Source organism: Glycine max, chromosome 10, assembly GCF_000004515.6.
Source record: "Glycine max cultivar Williams 82 chromosome 10, Glycine_max_v4.0, whole genome shotgun sequence".
Lineage (NCBI taxonomy): Eukaryota > Viridiplantae > Streptophyta > Magnoliopsida > Fabales > Fabaceae > Glycine > Glycine max.
The window spans coordinates 31,615,038-31,638,798 of NC_038246.2; the positions used below are offsets into that span (position 1 = coordinate 31,615,038).

The 23,761-nt window shown below is 32.5% G+C and overlaps 2 protein-coding genes and 1 long non-coding RNA gene across 3 annotated transcripts; 2 read left to right on the forward strand and 1 right to left on the reverse strand.

Moving 5' to 3' along the window:
• The first annotated feature begins 238 nt into the window (after positions 1-238).
• Positions 239-2,387, forward strand: LOC100776492 (transcription factor DIVARICATA-like). The gene is made up of 2 exons (XM_014762815.3): positions 239-534; positions 1,979-2,387. Exons 1-2 carry the CDS (start codon positions 239-241, stop codon positions 2,385-2,387), a joined length of 705 nt encoding a protein of 234 aa, XP_014618301.1.
• A 12,340-nt stretch (positions 2,388-14,727) lies between these two features.
• On the forward strand, positions 14,728-16,056 carry LOC106794905 (uncharacterized). Its single transcript, XR_001382969.2, has 4 exons — positions 14,728-14,911; positions 15,040-15,129; positions 15,330-15,414; positions 15,780-16,056. It is a non-coding gene; the product is annotated as an uncharacterized lncRNA (long non-coding RNA).
• Positions 16,057-19,010: 2,954 nt separating this feature from the next.
• Positions 19,011-19,481, reverse strand: LOC106794938 (uncharacterized; the record flags this gene model as incomplete). The annotated part of the gene is made up of 3 exons (XM_014762848.1): positions 19,318-19,481; positions 19,141-19,245; positions 19,011-19,047 (listed from the first exon to the last, which is right to left on the reverse strand). Coding segments are annotated over exons 1-3 (306 nt in total), but the record flags the coding sequence as incomplete, so codon positions are not given.
• Between the last annotated feature and the right edge of the window lie 4,280 nt (positions 19,482-23,761).

Sequence of the window (23,761 nt, forward strand, 5' to 3'; positions counted from 1 at the left end):
TTGAAATGAAATGAAATAGTGCAATTAATATTATCCATGTTTGATTTAAATTTTTTAAGAAAACAATAAAAAAATTAAATAAAAATTTAATTATTTACTATATTCTATATATATATATATATATATATATATATATATATATATATATATATATATATATAAGTTATTAGTTACAAGTCTTCTAAATTTCAACGCAGAACAAAGAAGAATGAACAGATATCTGCAACAACAGAATCAAATGTGGACTCGGTTGCAGACTCAGTACTTCTCATCCAGCGAGTGGACTCGGTCCCAGAACAAGGTGTTCCCCATGTTCCCGGAGGAGGAAGGGGAGGGTCAGTGGGAGAAAGTTGCTGAGGAGATCATGAAACGCTATCATCAAGCATTGTTTCGTGATACGATCCATACTGAGTCGACTCGGGTTGAGTTGCCAGCTGACTCGGATGACTCGCCGGTGGATGATGCTAGGTCGCCAAAGTCTATTAGGAGAAGAAAAGGGAAATCCTGGAAGCCCTGGACTGAACAAGAACACAGGTATATAATATGTTTTAAAAAAATTACAGTGTAAAAAAAAATCTTGTACAGTTTCATAACATATTTTATTTAGGTTTAATTTTATTTGGCCATCTCAGAAATTTTTTGGATTTTGTATTTGATCCTTAATATTTTTTTTGAATTTGTGTCTGTAAAAATATTTTATTTTGCATTTTATACTTGTCATAATGTTGGCTCTTTTAAGTGATTCATGGAATATTTTTAGATTTTTCGTTTGATCTCTGAATTATTTTTATTCACAATTGTTGATATTTTTAGCATCGGATGGTGATGTTTCAAATTAACAAAGTCAATGTAATTGTAAGAACGAAACACAAAATAGTTTTTTTTTGTTCACAGACTAAAAGTCAAGTAAAATTTATTTGTAATTAAAATATATACTAAAATATTTTTAATTTATCTAGTTATCATTCACTAATTTGATCGAGATTTTTTAATATATTTTTAAATTTAAAATAATAAATAAAAATAGAAATTGAGACAAATTATATATGTATATATTATTTTAATTTTTTATTTTAAAATATTTTTGAAGTAATAATTTTTTATTTTCTCTATATAAGTATTAAATTTTGTAATAGTTATAAATTTAATTTAATATTAGAGTTTTAATATGTGTATATTTATTATTTATAAAATTTATTCATGTAATATATATATATATATATATATATATATATATATATATATATATATATATGCATTATTACATTTAAAAAATTCAACAAAGATAATATTTAATAATATCATTAAATAAATTATATAGATTATATTTGATAAATATAATAATTAGTATTATAATTAAAAATCAGTTTATTTATATGTTTACAAGAACATATATAACACAATAAAATGCTACCTGAATAATCGAGTGTGTGTGTGTTTGTGTAACATAAAAATTAAAAATAGAGTAAAGTGCCATATACTCGAATCTCAAATAAGGGGAGTGTACATTTTAACAATAGAAGAGAGGGTGGTGTAATATGTATATTTCAAGAGAAAGGAATATAATATGTAATATTTTCTATTATTTATTCATATAAAATAGAGAGTATTTGATTGAATTTTTAATGATTTTTCTATCTGATATCATTGCTATGACTTATTTATTTATTTATTTTTTGCTTCTGACTAGATTTAATAATTTATTTTACAAGAGTTAAAAGTTAATTGTTAATCCTTGCAAAATAACTGAACTTTTATTATGATCTTTGCTGTTTTCATTTCTTCCTTAAAAAATCTGAAATTGTTAGTTTTGGTCTTTATTTCATTTGACACACTCGCTAACCATTTATATGTTTAATGGAAGATCATTATAGTTGGCAGTATACTTGCATTGTTTTGAGATGGCTGTTTCAATATTTTTCATTCATCTGTTGCTTAAAATTTAAATTTCTAACATTTCTGTTGCTTTTAATGATAGGTTATTTCTTCTTGGACTGAAAATATATGGCAAAGGAGATTGGAAAAACATTTCAAAACATTGTGTCAAGTCAAGAACTCATATTCAAGTAGCTAGTCATGCCCAAAAATATTTCCTTCGCATGAAAGTTACGAAAAAAGAGAGCAAAAGAAAAAGCATTTATGACATAGCATTAAAGGACAAACATACAGAATTGCAGCGATTGCAAGCACAAAATCAAGAACGTGGAATGATGCAGAAGAATTCACTAGATGACTTTGCAATTGAATTTGAAATTTTAGTTGAAGATCCCTCTGTAATTGATGTTGAAATAGCTCACATTGAACTTACCAAGCTACGCGGAGTTAGGAAAGTAGACCTTGGGAAAATAGATTTAGTTCACCATGGAAGGTATGTCATAAACTTCTAATCAAGAAAATATGAACACCACTTAAATTTGTAGCCATGTCGTGTGTGCGTGTGTTAGGCATTTGAATGCATATTTTTACTTGATTGACTTTCCGTTTTTATTATTTTTTACAGACATGATTGTTACCTTTTGTCAATATTATAATTTCTTCCCACATTTAATCACTTATTTAATTTACAATAAAATTTGATCCTGTGATCTCACGTATAATATCACAAATAACCCCAAGAGATTGGCCGAGTAGAGTAAGATAGGATCTCGTATCTGACAGGTCGCAAGTTTGAACCCCTGCTGTTCCATTTGAAATGCGATAAATGTAATTAAGTACTTCTGTAATCGTTTGTTGAGCCCAGATATTTTTCCAGTCTTGGACTGGGAGGTCATCCCCTCGTCTTAAATTTAAAATGTATAAAAAATATATATAAGATCACAACTTTTACCATTAGGCCGGTCCATGTAAATTTAATCATCTAGTTTACTATATTTGATCAACTAATTAACAAACTGAAGTTGAATTTATTTTTTGCAGAGTCGAATGCAACTACCACAATATATCAATAGCTTTTCAATATAATCCATGCAACAATGAATGGGTGCACTTGGGAAACTTAAAAAGGATCATCACTAAAAGACACATTCTAAGAGGGTCAGTGGGCGGCTGATTAATGGTCTTGTAGATCTGCTGTGATGTTTTAAAACTTCAGTTTTTTCTTTTTTCCCTTTTTCACTTATCTTGTGCATGATCGTACACATAAAAAATTGTTCAAACAATTATTTAATTTGAAAAGGAAAATATAAGTTGTTAGATTTGAATTATATAGGTGTAAAGAAATTTTTATAATATTATCTACATATATTCTATGTTATAGATATTTAGTGAAATAGAATAATTTTTATATCGCGTGTAATATGAAAAGTTAAACTATTATATATATACTTAATTTGATACATAGCCAACAACTTAAAATAATAAAAACATTGTATCCTAGGACTACTAAAAGTATATATTAAAATATGCAAATTTTAGGTTATGTTTGCAAAAATTACCCAAAAATTTGAAAGCTTGTAGCTGGTAGTTCAAAGTTGTTAAGGTTACTTATTAAATTATTATAAATGTTTGATAAAAATAACTATTGTTTTTTTTTTGTCAGCGGTAAAGCTATTTATTGAAACAATTAATAAATATAAAAGGAAAAAAATAAATATGTTTATATTAATTTAATTTAATTTTATTGATAAAATATACCTTGGGGTATTTATAATTTTAGTTTTTAATTAAGTTTATACTCTTGTAATTTTTATTTATAGATCAACTATGCTTTTTTTAGTTTCATTTATTATATATAATTTTTTCATATGGTGTATTCTTCTATTAATCCTATACTATATTGTGAAAGATTTTCAATCAAGTTTTAAAATAAAGTAAAAAAAAAATACAGTTAGCTATTGTTTAAAATTAATTGTTCGTCCGTTGTTTTAAAATGGACGAACAATATATGGTGTATTGTTTAAAAATAACATACACTTAGCTATTACCCCGTCCTTTGTTGAGGAAAGATAGTTGAAAAATTAATTTAGCAAATGTTTAACAGATAAAAAATGGGCTTAACTAAATTTTTATTACTTAAACTTTTACGAAATTTAATTTTTAGTCCCTAAATAAAAAATTGATTAATATTAACTTTTTTCATTAAGATCTTTTGTCTTTAAACCTTCGTTTGATTGGTCAAGACGGCTAAAATTTTAGAAATTTCAATTTTTTATCCTAAAACATAAGTTTGAATATATTATTTTTATTTATTTAAGGAGATTCAGGGATTATAAATTGAATTTTTCAAAAGTTTAAAGATGAAAAAGTTAAGGGGCCTTAAATAGTCAATTTTTTTTAGGGATTAAAAGCCAAATTTCAAAAAAATTGAACAACATGGCCGGTCAAACTTTTTATTTTTAGAGGTTAAAAATTTAGTCACCCGAAAAAATTTAGCTATTGTTTAAAGAGGAGATATTCCAGTAGGAGTAGAAATTAAATCATTGACAATAGTGGATCTGCATGACAGTAGTTAGGTTTGTTAGAAATAATAATAGTAATTACAAAATAAAGGGTCGTGAGTTAATATTAGAAGATAAATGAATCTGAGTTAATAAGAATTAAAGGACATTATTTTTTTTGTAATCACTATATATTGAAAGGGTTATAACATTACGTCTATTTAGTGTCTTAATTGAATAATTATGTAATGCTTATGGGTTACTCTACTATAAATAGAGCATCAAACCATGTAGCTAAGTGTGCTAAATAAAGAGAATCTTCTCTAATCACTACTAAAAATATCCTATTTTACGACGCACATTCTACGTCGGTCATTCAGTAGCCGACGTAGTAGTCAACGCGGTGGCATTTACGTAATTATATACGATTTTTAAAAGATACATTTCGTAAACAACGACGTTTGAATATAACCCCGGCTTTGTACGTTTGGTTCAACTTATCGAAGATGGTGCTTTTGAATACACCGTCGTAGAAATAAAAGGATACAAAGACGGTGTTGCTTATACACCGTCTTAAATTTTGTACTATATATACTCGTCTTTCCATTGATTCAACACTTCATCTCCTGTATTCGAAAACTCTACGACGAAAACCTAAAACCTAGCGCACATTCTACTCATCCCACTCGATCTCTTTTGTGCCCACCCTCACATCGCCGTTCCCTGACCTCCGTCGTGCCCACCCTAGCTACCTGTTGTTCCCACCACCGCCATAGCCGAAGTCGTGCTCTTTGGAGTGGTGTCGCGATCTTGCTACTGTCAAGGTAAGGATGTCGAAGTACTCAGAGTTCTTGTTTGCTGATATATATGTGTTATAGTATTAGGGGTTTACTTAAGTAAGACTTTTAAAATGTGATTATTAATGTGTTGAGTTGCCCTAACAATGTCATCGTTGAATATGCCAAAAGGATTATCTAGTCTTGATATATATAGTGTCAGATTAATGGTTTCAACCATGATACATATTGAGTTTTATCTAGTCTTTATTGTGAATTGAAAAACTCAACTACGTATCACGTAGAGATTGACTAAAACTATAGATACATAGATCATATCATAATTTCTACCAGACAATAGTATAATTTTCAAAATGAAGAGCTTCCGGTGAACATGAATGTAGCCAACATGAACAGTAGAAGTTGAAAACAATTTCAGTTGTTTTTTTGCTATATTGTCACTTATAAATGTGAAAATCCAATCATATATATTAAGAAACAAAACAGTGAAAAAAGTTTGGTGTTTCTTACTTGCAAGCCTAGCAACAGAGTTCCATCTGCCTTCACCATGCAACCTGACATACTCAACAAGCAACTTGTCCTCTTCAGCAGTCCAAGGTCCCTTCCTCCATACCTGCTCCTCTATGACACCTCTACCCATATGGCCAGCCATAACTTCCCCCCAATACATGGAATAAGGCTTGAAGTTTGTGCTTGGATAAAATATTTTCTTCCAATTTCTGTGACACTGATTTAGGTCTAGTGTTTGTTGCATATTTTGAGTCTAGTATTGCATATTTATACCTGCTTTGTTTTGATCAATAGTATGACACTGATTGTTAAGCTTGAACTGAAACTTAGAGTCCAACAACTGCTATTCGAGTTGGATAATTATTTGGCACTAGGTTTTGGAAAAGTCTAAAAGAAATGCTCTTGGGTCATGGCTGGAATAGAACTTTGAGAAAGAAATATGTCTGAGCTTAGTCCTAACAAATTAGAGTCATTAATTGTAGTTATTATTCAATTGATACCATTGTTAGGAACAACATAGTGTTAGGAACAACATAGTGTTAGGATGCAGAGATGGCAATGCTGGTGGTTGGCTCTAACTTGGTCCACTTGGAAGCTTAGGAACAACATAGTGTTCTCTAATGCAACCTTTAATGCTAACAAACTGTTTGAAGATGCAATATTCACTCTATGGACGTGGCTCAGGCACTTTGAGAAAGATTTTACTATCCATTTTAATCAATGGTCAAGTAGCATTAGACACGGCTTTTGCATCAGTAGAGGATACATATTTTTGACTAATAGATGTACATTTACTGTACCCATATACTGGTTCCCTCTCAGACCTGTTTTGTCTGACTTTGGAACCATTTCTATGGTACCCATACTGCTGTAATATAGTACCTCTGGTAACTCTTTACATATCTATAAAATAATATCTTTGCTAATCAAAATAAAAATTGATACCATTGTTTTTGTTTTCATATAGTGACTCAGAATTTATTTTTAACATATCATCATAAAAATCTTATACTTTGTAGCTTCATAAATTTAAAGTGTATAAATAGTAATGTGCTTAACAACAAACAATTAAATATTGTTATATGATTAGGGATATTATTAGAAGAACTTCAATCTCGGTAATTTGAAGACGCGACTTTCTTAATGTGGACTTGGCTCCATAATTTGGAGAAGGACTTTATATTACATTTTAGTCAATGGTCTAGTAACTTGAGACATCATTTTTTGCAGCAGTAGGGGTTTCATTAGGGAGTAGGGATCAATATATGTATACTTTGCTTCCCATATTTTGGTTCCCAATCAGACTTATGATGTCTGACTGAGGAACCATTTTTATGGTGACTAACTCTGTAATCAGTACCTCTGGTACTTCCAGGTTATATATATATAATTTATCTTTGCTGATAAAAAAAAAGAAGACTAATAAAGCAGAAATTTGAAACTGCAGTGAACAAAGCTTCTTATTGTGGGTTTGAATTAATTTCGTTACATTTTTCAGAGGAAGTTATATCAATTGGAAGAGTTACTCAAGAAGTTTTTGAACGTATTGCTGCCACAAGCATAAGGACTGAACAAGCTTTTGAATCTATTGCTGCCACAACCACAAGGTACTTTTTGTTTATTAAATATACTTTGTGCGTTTAGAAATGATTAAAAATATAAAATTTTCTTATGGGTTGTTATTGGTTGGTAACTTTGTGTATCTTAGTTTTTTTTGTTGATTGGTAAGTTGGTATTAAATGCATGCGTGTCAATTTTGATTGATGCTTTGCCAAGTGATTCAGCAATATTACTGCCAATACAGTAAGATGTAGACTGAATGGTTACCATGGGGTTGATTCAGCAATCTTACTGGCAATACAGTAAGTTGGTATTAAATGCACCCATGTCAATCTTGATTGATGCCCTTTCACCTCACCAAACTCAACACTTTTTCCTTTTGTGCTCTTCTCATTTATGTCTACTTTTTTCATCAAATCTTGTATGGTGATTTGGAGGTTTCTCAACTCCTGTGCATCACAATGAAGTGTTTCTAAAATCTTGCTTTGGTTGCCTATTTCTCCATTCTTTGTGAAAGGAAAAATCTAATTATTTCATATTTCTCCATTAGGGGTACAAATAATTTGAAATGTAGAAGAAACTAAAGGCCTTCTCTTTTAGTAGTGATTAAGTCAAATTGAATACATATATTATAAGTGGAAAAATTCTTGCTTAAAGTATTTAGCCCACTTCCATATACTTAATACTTGAATTTTAAGACTATTAGTTACTCCATACACTTCATTGATAAAAATGTCTGTAAATAAACCTCTAAAATGAATAGAAGTTCTTTGAAGTATCAAGCACACCAAAATATACTATACCTCTTCCTTTCTTTTTTGTTAGTTTTTCCCTCACTCTCTGACAGACTCCACATGCTCCTAGAGAGAGGCCCAAGCCAAATACCCACCCACGTTATTGTGTCTGCATACAAGTGCTATCAAATGACCACGGCATATCTGTCTCATCTCTGACCCACGCATTCACACACCTCACTTCCCTCCTTTTTCTTTATGTTCTTGGCAAAAAGTTTGTCTCCTTTTTCTCCGCTTCCCTAACACCTTAGACCCTTCACCTTTATAACGAACATTATTGAGACATGACAAAGGCTCGACAATACAACACATCCTTTTACATCTATTTATGCCACTTGACCCGATGGGTATATAGGTGAGTTCGACATTAATTATGAGAACTGGATTTTTTTTCTATCTTTCCTTCTCATGGATTATGTTTGCCAAATGAAAATTTTCCTCTACAAGGGTTTTACTTTCTTATTTTTTCAATGTGCTGCGTAAGGTTGCATATTTATCTTCTTATTAATTAGAAGCAAATAACAAATGCAACCTATAAAAAACTGCATTTTTATTCATTTACTCCACCCTCCCCCATCATTTCCACTATCATTTCCCTTTTTTTTTCATACCAAGAATATTTGTGATAGTAGAACTAAGATCCTTTTAAAAGATAGATATATATTATCACTTTGTTTTTTTCCCCCATCAAATTAATTTTTTCTTCCTAACATTCAAAAGTAGAAAGTATTGTTGAAAGAAATGTACAAGATTAGTTATATCATTTAATTTGAAACATCCACGAAATCTCGATAGTAAGATTTGTTAGGCCGAATTGATAACGAACAATATATACATATGGAATTAAAGAAAAAAAATGTTATTATATAGTTTGTAATAACTACTGATGCTGACTCTAGAAAACACATATACAACTAACTTTGCCAATTATTTGTTTATTTTGAAATAGTAGCTCAAGCCTCAAAGTGTATTGGTAAGTCAAGAAGTGAAGAACCCCTGAAGCTATTTTTTTTAAATAAAAATTTCCTTGGTTATTTGTGCTCTAACCAGATCACTGAAAGTAAATATTATTTTCAGCATTGATTCAGCAAATGATTTGCAGTTAAAAGTTAAACATACATGTTATAGAATAAAAAATAGTTTCACCCTTAATAATAACTATTTAACTAAAAAAAATATGGCGAATCTTAGTAAGTTTCTTTTTGCTGATTATCTAGAAACCACATTCCTAACAACGTAGGGTAGACAACTCTGACTCCACCTTCTCCCGTTGCGAAAGGTTAGCGATGTGAGGCCGTTAGCTTCTTTTATTGAAACAAATATCAAATTTTCAAATAATATAATACTACTTGAAAATTTAATGTGAACAATATAAATACATGTACATTTTTCTTTAACTGGAACTGGTTTCACACAGCCCTTGATAAGTCCAGAACTGGTTTCTTATGTATTTTAACAACTCTTATCTGTGTCATGCACTCAGATTTTGACACCCCAAATTCCACCCTTTTTTTCTTACGTAATGTAATTAAAAAAATAATCATACATTTTTTTATGATTAAAAATAATTGTAGGTGAATCATTTTTCATTTTAAATACATCATCAATATTTTTTTGCTATCACATTATAAATTTTATTATATTTATATTTTTTATTTCTTTTTTATTTTCTCTCTAAGTGTAGGATAATATATGGAGTATTTATGAAACATTTTCTTAAAAAAAAAAGTTTTCACTGCGAGTTTTTTATTCTTCCGACCCAATTTTTTCAACACCTGCCTTGCCATCTTCATATATATAGACCCCATAACTCCTCTCTCACACACTCTTTAGGCTCCTTTATAGTTGTTTTGTTCCCTCTGCAAGAGAAAAAAGCAAAAAATTAAACATAAAAAATAAAAATATTCCTCTGGTCAGTTTAAAGAAAGAAAAACATCTCTTCTTGGGTCACTCAAATTTTTCTCTCTTCTTTGTGCATCATCACTTTGGATTTGCTTGGTTTCCACTTCTTTTTGTTCCTTCTGCTTCTGCAGGAGATTGACACACACTCACACACATATATATATTCTCTCTTCCTCTATTATGTGAAAGCCCAACATCATCCAGTTTTATGCAATTTTTCTGCTTTTGTATCTCTTTCCTCCATTCAAGGTCATGGACATTCTCTTCTGTTTTCACATGCATACACCTGTAATACATGTAATGTAACACACATAAGCATGATGAAATTTGCATGACCAAGTCTAAATCAAGTTCTAGTCAATGCACTAGTGTTATCAAATTGTCATCCTCATTAGCATCTTCTCTGCCCAGAAGGCCAATTTCTACTTATATTTCAAATTATTTGTACCCCTAAAAGAGAAGGTCTTTAGTTTCTTCTACATTCTTTGTGAAAGGAAAAATCTAATTATGTCATATTTCTCCATTCCTGTTCAGCGAGTCTATGCTAATTGCTAAACATATATATTTCCAATGAGTGTTTTTTTTGTTGTCAACCAATAAGTACTTGGTTTGTATTCCATGGACCGTCCTTACCTATGGCCTAAATAAAGCTATTTTTACAAATTGTGTTGCTTTGCTGCTGCTTGAAGATAACCTTGAGGTCTTTCCACCAAGGAGAGTCTAAACTGCAGTTCCTATGAGAAATCAAATCCCTCCAACCACCATATCTACACAATAGAATTGTGGCCCACAACTGATTCTGATTATTTGCCAACTCCCACCCCCATTTAGCAAGCAAAGCCTCGTTGAATTTAATCAAATCTTTGATCCCTAACCCACCTTTACTCTTAGGTAGGCAGACTATGTCCCACCTCACCCAAGGAATCTTAATGGAGTCTTGGAGGCTGCCCCATCAAAAATTCCTTTGTATAGATGTAATCTTTTGCACCACAAGCTTAGGAATCTTGAAGAAGGATAGCAAATAAATGGGTAAGGCTGTTAAGACTGAATTAATGAGGGTTATTCTACCCCCCATTGATAGATTTCTTTGCTTCCATTTTGTAAGTTTAGCCTCGCATTTGCTAATAATGGGCTGCCACACAGACCTATTTTTAGAGCTGACCCCTACAGGAATTCCAAGGTAAGAGAATGGAATATCCATTTGACTACAATTGAGAGAAGATGCTGCCTCCCTACACCAGTCCTCGGATTTGCCCAAACACCCAAATTTTCTCTTATTGTAGTTTATCTTAAGACCAGAGACCAATTCAAAGCTTTTCAGGATACACTTTAGAATTTTCCCCGTATCTTCTCCATATGCAATGGCCACCTTCACGATTTGAAATCAAATAAAGATTGGTTGGTGGTGCTTTCTCTTGTGTCCAGCAATTTCTTTGGAAGAACATGAAAATTTTAGATTTTAAAATATATAATATTTAAGTGATTTTTTTTTTGCTTTTTTTATATTTACAAAAAAATTATTTATTGATTGAAATTCAAAGTGAGGTCTATTTAATAACCTTCTCATGTGTAGAGATATTCATTTTAGTAGACATGTTTGTCACATGTGTTTCTACTTGATTAATTTATAATATGTAATTTCTATTTTTTAATGTGTTGATTAATAACAATGAATTTTTTTTTTATAGTTTTTAATTTTAATATACTTACAACAAGCAATATTAATATCATTAGAAACCCTCAATGAAAGACTAATTGAATTTTTTCGAAAAATATCATTTTTGTAGATATTTATTACAATTAATATATTTTTTCTATGATCAATTAATGTTGTATGATTATGTTAAGAAAAAAAAATACTTATGTTACAAAATATAACAATTAGTATGTTTTTCTCTCGCAAGTACAAGATACTGCTAATAAACACCTTAAGCAACTCTTGTAACAAAATTACTAATGAAATATGAATTGTCTATTAAAGAATAAAAGATTAATTATTTTATTTTAAATAATATTTAATTTTAATAGTTTTCATATAATTAATTGTTATTTATATTTACATATTATTCAAAATATTATTATAAATTTTAAATATCATAAATTAATTAAATCATACAAGTGAAGGAAATTTACTATTTTGGCTTTTGATTTGTAATAAATATTTCATTTTTCTCTTCGGTCTCTAATAAATTTTTGGTTTACGCTGAGTCGTTACTAAAATAACAATTTTATATTTTATTTTTGATATTTTGTTTTAGTCTCTCATAAATTAGTTAATTTGTATTTACTCCATAATAAAATAATAATTTTTTTTTAGTGTCGACTAATAACAAATAATTTTTTTTATTAAGGAGTAAATACAAAATTTACTAATTTATTAGGAACTAAGAATAAGTGTTAAGGGTCAAAATAAAATTATTTTTTTTCATTAAGAACTCAACGCAAAATACAAATTTAGTAAAGAGTAAACGCAAAAGCAGATATTTATCAGGAATCAAAAATATATTTAAGCCTACTATTTTTACTCACAATCATTTAAAAATAGCTCTCCCACTAGATATATTCCTTACAACATTTTTAATATTATTTAAAATTATTTATTTCCCAATTATTAATAATTTAAATAATTGAAACAAAATATAGAATTTCAATTTGAAAATTTTTAGTTATTGAGGGGCATAAACAACGTAATCCTTAATGATTTTCTTTATTATTGTTATTTATATATTAAAATTTATTTTGGTGAATAGCTCTACTTTACTATTTTCCTTTTCTTTAAATATTTAACGAGAAATTTATATAAACAGGAAATAATGTAAACATTGACTATGGTCTATTCTTGTCTGCTTACATGAGTTGAAATCTCACTATATTCTTAGTTGTCATGGACTCATCGCGAAGATGGGATAATGCAGTGTGTTTTAGCATAAATGATAGGAGGTTTGCACTGCAAACTTTTAGTTTCTAGTTAATTATTTTCTTGGTGCAAATTATGTCTTCGTAGCATACTAGTCCACTAGAAATCATTAGAGGACGAGTCTTGAGAAAGCCACATGCTGAGATGGTTACCTTGTATTGAATTTGGAGTTTCTTTCTTACCTTATTCCTCCAACTTGCTGCAGCAATCACTCCTAAGCACTTCTTTTTCTTCATTCCATTCTTTACATTTTCAAGTATGAATCTCTCAGCTTTACATCCAGTGAGGATCACTGCACCATTGCCTACAGAATCAACCAACCAAGTGGAGTCAGTTCCCTTCTTATCTCCTGTTCTGCAACCATAACAGCATGAACCACAATAGTCATCTGCTGAGGAATTTATAGCCACAGACTCTACTTTGAAGCCCATTTTCTCACATCCTTGTATGAGAATTTGGTTCAGAAAGCTTTCATTGTTGCACTTTTCTGTTACACCAATCCTTCTTTGTATGATGCAATCAAATTTAATAATCTCTACAGGCTGATATTACTAATCAAGGAAAAATAGACATTCCTTGGTTTCTAATTTCATTCATTTGTTAGAGTTTTTTCCCAATATCTAAGGGGGTGTTTGTTCCAAGGTTTCTAATTACATTCCTTGGATTCTTATTTTTGGTGGCATTACTATGAGCAAGAACTCCATTCTCTGGTATTTTAGGAAAAAAAAACCATTTGCTTAGTGTACCGTCCAGATATGTCTTGACTAACCATGATGTAGCCCTTTATGAAGCTCCATCTGTGTTCAGAGCTTCAAGGACTGTGTACCATGGCACTCGGATATAACTCAGTCAATCCTGATGTGCCCCCCTATCAGGCTCCATTGCCTCTGTTGAGTGAACAGCTTGGGCCTTTGCATCATCTGGATATAGAATCCAACATGTTGTACTCAACCTCAACCCATCCCGTTGCACATTCACTTCTCTACCCCTCCAGCCTGATAAATGTTTCTGCCCTATTAAAAAAACAAATTGACCTCTAATTCCATATGAACAATAGGTTGATTTTCAACAGTAGGAAACCTGATATGCATATCAAAGCTACAATTAATAGGTTATCTCATACCATATAACTTTTTGCAAGCCTTCTTTAATGGTCATTATTGATTGACATTTTGTTGTATATGCGTTGATGTGGTTTTTTAAAAGCAGTGTAATGACAAAATTGAAGAAGACCTTGTCTCCTAAAACTAAGGCAGTTGCACCAAAGTGGATTGAAGTAAAGGTAAGTCAGTTATGTACCATGTGTTAGTGTTGTCTAGTTAAGTCATGAACTTATGTAATGTATACGATGTTCAAATGTTTTCCATATGTAGAGTCACGTTCAAACCGGCTGTTATGAATGTGGATATTACATAATGCATTGGATCTGGAACATCATAGCCAGCGACATAAAGAGTGATCGGTCCATGGTATGCATAAACTTCAGTACAATTGGAACTGAATTTTTATATTTGCAGTACTAACTTACAATTATGAATACTTGCAGTGGTTTGCTAATGACACACCGTTGGACATCGGCATCATCACCACAATTCGAAAGAAATGGGCAACATTTTTTTTAAAGACAGCAATAAGTCAAAACGGCTAATGATGGCGTTGGAGTATTTTTTTTCCCTGTATTTGAGACAATTGTTATGTTATTTGACACAATGGCTATTTTATTTTCGGTCATGCTACTAATATTCTATTCTTAGTATTACCTACTCAATTTCATATAATTGTAGTAATATATTGTCTTTACCCCCTTCTACTGCATTGCATCTGCATTTGATTACCACAACAACAATTTAGTGCAGCTATAGTACCACCAAGCTTGCCACTGCAGCAGTTAAGTGAACAAATGAAGTGTCCACAGTCATTGGATGGTTGCTTGGTAGAGGTACATGCTAATAACTAATAAGATTTCCTGTGCAGGGTATCATTGTTTTTGCATGACTGATGGCTACCTTGGGGCTGGAGATTTTGGTTGAATCTGCCTCAAGTGTTATTTTGAAGGTAATTGAGATAATCTTTTGTTGTTGTTTGTTTATTATATACCTAAATTTGGGTTGAAGACTAGTTATTCAACATGTGGATTATCTACCATAAGATTGTTCTAATAAGTGATTTTATCATTTGAGCAGATGATATTATCATTTGACCTTGCTTTTGCTTTGATTCCGCTCCTAAAGTTCAGTAGCAGCAAAGTGACTAGCAGCACAAGCATTGAAGAGGTGTGTTTCCTCCTTGTTTGTGGATTCATGAACTATAAGTTAATACATGAAACTGAAAAATGTTCTAGTTATAAAATTTGATTAGCTAGGCTTACATGAATTGTTGAATTGATCAGCTAGGCATACATTATATCAACTTTTAGTGTCATTTTTTCAGTCTAATAATATTTTGGTTGATATTATCATTATTATGATTAAAGAGATTGCAGGGATTCCAAGGGAAGGGGACCAGGGGATGAAAAATATGATTAAAGAGAGTTCTTGAGGAGTTTGTCACATGCTCAGGTAATTAGTGCTAAAGCAGTTGGGTGAAATTCTCATATTTTGAATGCTGCATGCAATTAATATCGTCATTTGATGAAATGCAGAATCTTCCTGACTGGTTTAGTGCATGTTTCATTGATTGCATTCCATTTAAAATATTATTAATCAAGAGGAGTCTTGCTTAATTGACTTCAGTGTTGAGCGTGCTGCATTTGTCTTATGTAGTAGTTCATTCATTTATTTAATTTTAGTTGACAACTTGTGGAATGGTGATATCAAAATATAACCTATGAAAGAGGATAATCTTGTCAGCTAATTGTTGAGTGGTTTATTTTTTTGTTTTGTCTTTTATGTTGCATTTGATGACTTTGTTTCTTTTCTTGTAGGGAAGTGGAAGATTTTGCACGAAGGTTAAATTCTGCTTGGCCTGAAAGGATGCAAATTTGATCTTTGGCCCAACACAGAAGACTAGTAACAATTTCTATGAATAGCAATGGTTCAACGCAGCTGTATATAGGTATGTTCTATCTATCTTCTCAATATTCGCGGTGAACCCTACTTGCTGCCTTGTTTTCTATCAGAAGCATCATTAAATTTTGTTGACATGCACATGACTGGAATCAACTAGTTATAAGTTACTTCATCACTCTCATGCATTTCATTCATCACATACAACACTCTCTCCAAAGTTCAAATTAAGACTGAGGGGTGAGAAAGAGACAATTAATATGGGTGCCGGTCTACTTGCATTCCTCTTAATGGTTCTTGTGCAATTGGTCTATGCAGTGATGAACATTACTTAAATGCTTGCAATAGAATCTGGAATGAGCCCTCTTGTCCTTGTTGCTTATCGACAACTCTTTGCTACTGTGTCCATTGCTCCCTTTGCTTATTGGCTCGAGTGGTAATTATATATATATATATATATATATATATATATACCCTTTCTGGTTTTGTTTTATTTTCATATATATAAACAATGCATGCATGAAAGGCTTTGATGAACTTTGAACCACCTATAACATTCTCACTGTGAGTGTCACCGTCGATATCCCTTTTCTTTTGGTTGATGCATGATTGTGTTATTTATCCTTTAAATGTATTTATATATGTTTGCTGTATATAAATGTAGCTTTGTTTTTGAAATTTGAATGGTATAACCCAAATTTTGTGAGCAGGCAAAATACTTCAACGACGGTCCTTATGAAAACCCGTCTTTATAGCCTTATTTACCAACAACGACGGGTGCTCGAGCCACCGTCGTTGAAACCTCAAACAACAATGATGGTGTCCTCACCACCGACGTTGACATACTACCAAACAACGTCGGTGGTGAGCCCGCCACCGATGTTGATAGGAAACAAAACAAATACGGGTGTTATTCGTACCCGACGTTGATATGGACAACAACAACGACGAGTCTTGCTAACCCGACGTTGAAATGGACCAAAACAACGACGGGTTGTCTAATATGTGCATCGTTGAATCCTTTTTTATAACGTCTATTCTTTTATAGCCACTGACGTTGTATTCTTGCATTACAAAGACGGGTCCTAGGATGACCGATGTTGTTGTTGTCGACATACAACGACATCTGGAACAAAGACGGTGTGGGGCCCGTCGTAGATACCGGTTTTCAACCGATGTAGAAGCTTCTTTTTGTAGTTGTGAATTTCTAGTCCCTTCTCTTTTTCTAACAAGGTTGACAACTGTAACAGGTAGGTGAGAAGAAAATTACTTACCTTGATTAGAGTGTGAGATAATAATTAAGTTATTGGACACAAGTGATTAATATATAAAATTAAGATTAAATCGTTTGATACTAGCCAAGCTCTTTTTTTAAAGAATATTGAACAACAAAGCAAACTGATATTCGAGAGAGAAAATTTGGAGCGTTCAAGATGAGTGAGAGGAAGAAGAATTCAGATGGATTAGAGAAGGGAAAAGTGGAGTTGGTCATAGAACAAGGCCTTTGAGGTAGTCCTCCTCGCTGTGCCAGAGAACGACGAGAAGTGGGGGGAGAAAATCGTGGCTCGAGTTTCTAGCAAGTCGTTGGCGGAGATCACAGAACACTACCAGAAACTTGTCAACAACGTGGTGCTTATTGAGTCGAGTGAGGGAAGTGAAAAGACTACTCAAGAAAAACATCATGGGTGAGACAAATTTTTCACTTTAACTTTTATACGTGTTTCTGTTTCTTTTCAATGGAATAAAAAAAGAAAACTGGAAAATTGTTAGTATGTTTAATTTTCTTTCTAAGAGATAGTTACATGAAAAGAAAGAAAATTAAAGGGTTAGAATTTGACATGCCCCTAATTTTTTTTTCATTATAATTGATAGGAATTTGGTCACTCGTGAGCATAATGCAACACAAAAGTCACAAGAAATGGCGCAAGAAATAATGCTGAAGCTGATGATGCAGAACTCGGTAGTCGCTAATAAATAAGTCCTTGTTTGGTTAGGAGCAATTCGTTGTTCAATTCAATTGTGTGTAAATAAATAAATAAACACTACTAAAAAATAGGATTTCCACATCTATTATTAAGGACTTTCAACATTAGTTATTAACCGATGTTGAAAGTATTATCGTTAATATCAGTTTTCCAAAACTGATGTTATTATAAAATTACAAGATTGGTTATTTAAATAACCGATGTTATATAATAAGAATTATAAAAAAAAAAGTTATATATCTTCATATCAACATCGGTTTTAACCAAAACCGATGTTAATATATGAACACAACATCGGTTTTTAGTAAAAACCGATATTGTATGTCTATATTAACATCGGTTTTGAAACTGATGTTCATGGTAATAAAACAACATCGATTTTTATAAAAAAACCGATGTTGTTTTCTGATAACAGACATTAGTTTTTGGTAAGAACCGATGTTGTGTTATTACCATCAATATCGATTTTTACCAAAATCGATGTTGTTAATGAAACTTAACTTTGTTTTTTTTTTAAAAATGATGTTTTTTAGGATTTTTTTTAATATGGTGTTTGTTTTTTTAATAACCCCAAAATTAACCTATAAATTTTAAAAGCAGATCACACAACATATAATTTTCATTCTGTTTTGAAACAATTTTTACCAGAAATTCCATCAAAAATTGATTAATTACTATGAATTAAAAGAATATCTAATGTTAAGAAGACATGAATTGTAAAAAATGTAAAGTAAGTAAACTACAATTACAAAATTGCCTAAACATCTTAGGTTTCATTTTTAACTTTCCAATAATACTTTGCCCATTGGATGCAAAGCGCCTTCAATCTCTCTGGTTCCAATGGTCTAGCATCATTGAAATACTACATGATATAAAATATAAGTTAATATTATAATACCAATGATAACAAAATGAAATTTGTTTGAATTAAATAATTACCATTTCCTAATTATTCTTGAAACTTCCTAAGATTATAGTCGACATCTAGTGCATGACGTAATACCCACACTCAGTGCTTCCTTTTTTGTCTATTACACTAAATACATTATGAAATTTAGATATTTAACGTTAAGTACAAATTAGTCTACACAATACTAAAATATAACTAGAAGCATTGTTTAAGTCACTTACTTTAACAACAATCCACATAGCAGCAGCCTTGGATTTACTTTGTGGAGTATCGTCAAGTCCTTTCAAAGCACTGTTGAATACAAACATGGATGCTTATTGTACAATTAAAATATTGATGTTCCCGACTAATGGTAATGCAAATGTATTGAAAAACAACACTTACCTGTTAATTATTCCTTTGAGGTAGTTGTCTGGCTTATTATGCAACGAAAAAAACCAGATGACAACATTTTCCTTAGCCAATATGATGACCATTTGCCAATGTGCACTGCAGTGGAGACCAATATAGGTTATTATACTATTATACATTATTTAAATTCATTTGTTCAGTTTAACTTACCCATTCAAGTAGGCTGCTAGGTACACATCCCTCTTTGATTTCTGCATCCAATTCTTAATATAACTTTCTGATTCAAATTGGGATTGCCCAAATCTCTGTATGGACTGTGGCTCAAGGAATCCATACACATCGGCATTCCCTGCTCGCATACTTGTCTCAGTCATATGCCTATTGTTGTTAACATAAAGTAAATTATATATAAATTTAAAACAATAAGTTAGGTAATAAACAATAATGTAAACTGACTTACAAAATCCACAACTGTATAACAGAGATATTGAGACATTGACCACCGTGTGCTATTTTAGACAAATCTTCATGCTTTATGTATAAGGGGAAGTTGTCATTAAACACCCCAAACACGGTAGCATCCCACATAACCTGCAACGACTTCAGAAAAAGCTGTGGGATGGTCAATGTCATTAGATATAGGGGATCATGATCCAGCCTATCTGCAGGTTTCGCCGGTCCCACAACTCCCTGTTTATCCAACACGGTTAACTAACGTAATTTAATTACAATGAACACTTTAATTGAAAAAAAAAAGCTTTGAATGACACTGAAATACCTATTTTGATAAACGCTTGACAAGATGTGTCGACCAAGTAAGGAAGGTGTTTAGTGTTTGCCCCACTAACTTAACCTCTTCAGTGGGTACATGAATGAGAGTGTCTGCATCTTTAACCTCCTCAACACCAACCTTGACATGATCATGGAGCAAAGGAATGTTGTGAACAGTTGTGGACCCCTCATAAAGTCTTCCTAGGGCAACCAGGCGGGGAGGATTTTCTTCGACGTATAACCCATATTTTTCCGAGTCACCCTTGTCTGGATCATTTCCTAAGGGATCAACACAACTCTCCTTTGTGCTGACACGAGCATATGAAGGACTAACCTCAGGCTCAGGAGGTAGTGTGAGTCCCTGTGATTGCATCTGCGATTGAAAATGAGATTGCATCTGGCTGAAGGATAACATTAATTGTCGAGTCACTTTTTCTGTGATCGGCTCCTCCAATTGGTCCCTGATTTTTTGCGTCAGTTGCTCCAGGTCTTCGGGAGCCATGGAGGAAGATGTGCAGGAGGTCCTTGGAGCTGATCCAAAGTATTGCTTGATCGTGACACTGGCTCCAGCAGCACGTACACGACCAGGGTGTTCTAGTTGCCCAATGGCAACTGTCAATACATCCTAACGTCCATGGGCAACAAAGGAACCCTGTGAGGCTTACTCCTCCAACGAATCCTATAAGGAACACATTTATTGGTTTACTCAATCACACAATAAACATAAATAATTGCAATTAACAATTGAAAGTGACTTACAATCTTGTCAGCAATTTCCTTTGCTGCCTCAGACGTCATTTGGCTAGTTTTCATGATGTGGGCCATCTTCCACTTCACATGTCGTCTGATGGGAGATAGGGGATCAATCACGGTGTCAATGCTTCCAGATTGAGCAACTTCCTCCACTTTTTTCTTTTTCTTCTCCTCCATCAACTTGATTTCTAGATATTCATAACCCCCACGAGACAACATGTGAGGGGCAGTGTTTTGTTTCTGGATGGCCTGTGTTGTGCCTTTTTTCACACATCCTATAAAAATTAAACATTATTGAAAGTTATCATTACAATGTATAATACTAAGTGAATTTAAAGTTCAAAACAATGAAAATCACAAACTTACCTCCCACGAAGGGTGATGTAGCTCATTGTGGAGCTTGTAGGCCTTGGATCTTCTTCATCAATGGATTCCTTTTCTTCTTGAAGTTTAATGGCAGCGGAATGGAGAAGAAATAAAGATGATTGGAGATGCCACTTGAAGGAGAAGACGAGTCAAGAAGAAGCTCACCACCATAGGAAGCCATGGATAAGAGCTTGAAGGTAGGAGAAGATGAGTGGAGGGAGAAAGAGAGAATGAGCAAGAAATTTTGTGTCTCAAATGAGGTCTGAACTTTGAAGTGTAATTCTCAAATGATCAAAGTTGAAAAAATGCACACACATGACCTCTATTTATAGCCTAAGTGTCACACAAAATTGGAAGGAAATTTAAATTTCTATTCAAATTTTATTTGAATTTGAAACTGAATTTGTGGAGCCAAATTTTGGAGCCAAAATTTCATTAATTTTGATTAGTGAATTTTGGCTATGGTTCAGCCCACTAATCCAAGATCAAGTCCAAGATTCTCCACTAAGTGTGCTTAGGTGCCAGCCATGAGGCATGTAAAACATGAAGGACATGCACAAAGTGTGACTATATGATGTGGCAATGAGGTGTAGCAAGCAAATGCTCACCTCCCCCTCTTAAATTTAATTGGATTAGGCTTCTTCCAATTCAATTAAATTTATTTGCCAACGCACACATCAAATATTCACTTAATGTATGTGAAATTACAAAACTACCCCTAATACAAAAAATTAGTCTAGGATTCCTAAAATACAAGGGCTGAAAAATCCTACATTTCTAGGGTACCCTACCTACATTATGGAGCCCTAAATACAAGGCCCAAAAATAATGAAACCTTAATCTAATATGTACAAAGATAAGTGGGCTCATACTTAGCCCATGAGCCCAAAATCTACCCTAAGGCTCGTGAGAACCCTAGGGCCTTCTCTTGCATTGCTGGCCCAATCTTTTTGGAGTCTTCTATCCAATGATCTTGGGGGGTAGGATTGCATCATTCCGTCCTCCTTGAAAAGGATTTGACCTCAAATCCAGAGGTTCTTGAAACTCTGGGCTTCTTCCCTCAACACCTGTAAAAAGAGTAAAAACATATATGCTTGTGGTGTTTGGTATGTTGGAGTAAGCTAAGGTCTAAAAACCCATTTCCTGGGCATCTTCCCATGAGGGAACATGGTTCCTCACCAACTCAACGAGTGGTGCTACAAGTATAGAAGAATATGGGACAAACCTTTTGTAAAAGTTTGTTAAGTCATGGAAGCCCTAAATTTTCCTTATACTTGGTGGAATGAACCACTTAGGAATGACCTTTATTCTCTTAGGGTTCATGGGAAGCCCTTGATCACCATTTAAAAAATTAAGGAAAGTAATGCAATAAAATGTACCTTTTTTTATATTTTCATGTTGATTACTCCTACCAAAAAGTATGACAAACCTAAGGTGTCCCATATGAGCACCTAGGTTTGCATTGAAACAAAAAATAAGAACAAACCTACCTAATGAGTCCCTATGTATGTGAATCATGAAGATGCTTGATGCATGGATGATTTTACAAAAGATGGTTGCACCACTCAACACATTTATCATTCCACCTATCATAGGGATTTGGTGCCTCATAATACCTATTTTGGGCACCAACAAAGCACAAGGATTTAAGCTCTTACGAATCAGACCATCATCCAACAACTCCTTTACTTAAGGAATAACCTCAAGCTCAAGAGGTATGGCAGTGCTAAGGGATATTTCCCTTGATAGGAGAAGGTAGAAAGATTGTTTAAGAAGGAGTGCTCTTTTGATATTACCTTCTATTGCAAAATTATTTTCCTTCTTAACAATCTTCTTGGAGGAAACCTTTTCCTCTTTTTCCTTCCCCTTGGCCTTTGAAGACAAGGCCTTACTATCCTTCTTTTTCTTTTGTTTTTCTAGTTTTTCTTCCTCATCCCTATTATCTTTCATAGTTAGTAGATCTTTGGCAACCTGTGAAGGTGTTTGGGGATGCAACACAAATTTAGTGCCAAGATGGGTGTGTAGAAGCAAGCTTCATGATGAATCAAGATTGATTCAAGGAGTTTTGATGATAACAAAGACGATGACAAAAAGCTCAAAAGTCAAGATCACTTCATGATAACAAAGATGATGACATTCAAGAATGAGTTCAAGATTGAGTCAAGAACACTTCAAAGATCAAGAGGAAATTTGATTTCAAGAATCAAGAATCAAGATTCAAGATTCAAGAATAATCAAGATCAAGATTCAAGACTCAAAGATTCAAGAATCAAGAGAAGACTTAATCAAGATAAGTATTAAAAAGTTTTTCAAAACATTGAGTAGCACAAAAAGTTTTCACAAAATCATTACCAACGAGTTTTACTCTCTAGTAATCGATTACCAGATTATAGTAATCGATTACCAGTGGTTTTAAAACGTTAAGATTTTCAAAATTCAAAATGAAGAGTCACATCTGTTGATGTGTAATCGATTACACCTTTATGGTAATTGATTACCAGTGACTGTTTTCGAAAAATTCATTTCCAAAAGTCACATTTCTTCAAGTGACCTGTTTATGGAGATTCTTTCAAAAGTCATATCTTTTTAAGTGATTAGTTTTAAAGGAATTGCCAAGAGTTACAAGTTTTTACTTGAGTCATCAAGAAACTATACATATGTGACCTTGGCATGAAACATTTTAACAATCACATTCATCTCAATCATCTCTTTCAATACTTTCTTTCATCTCTTTCAACAGTTTTTTTGTTTCATCATCTCTTCA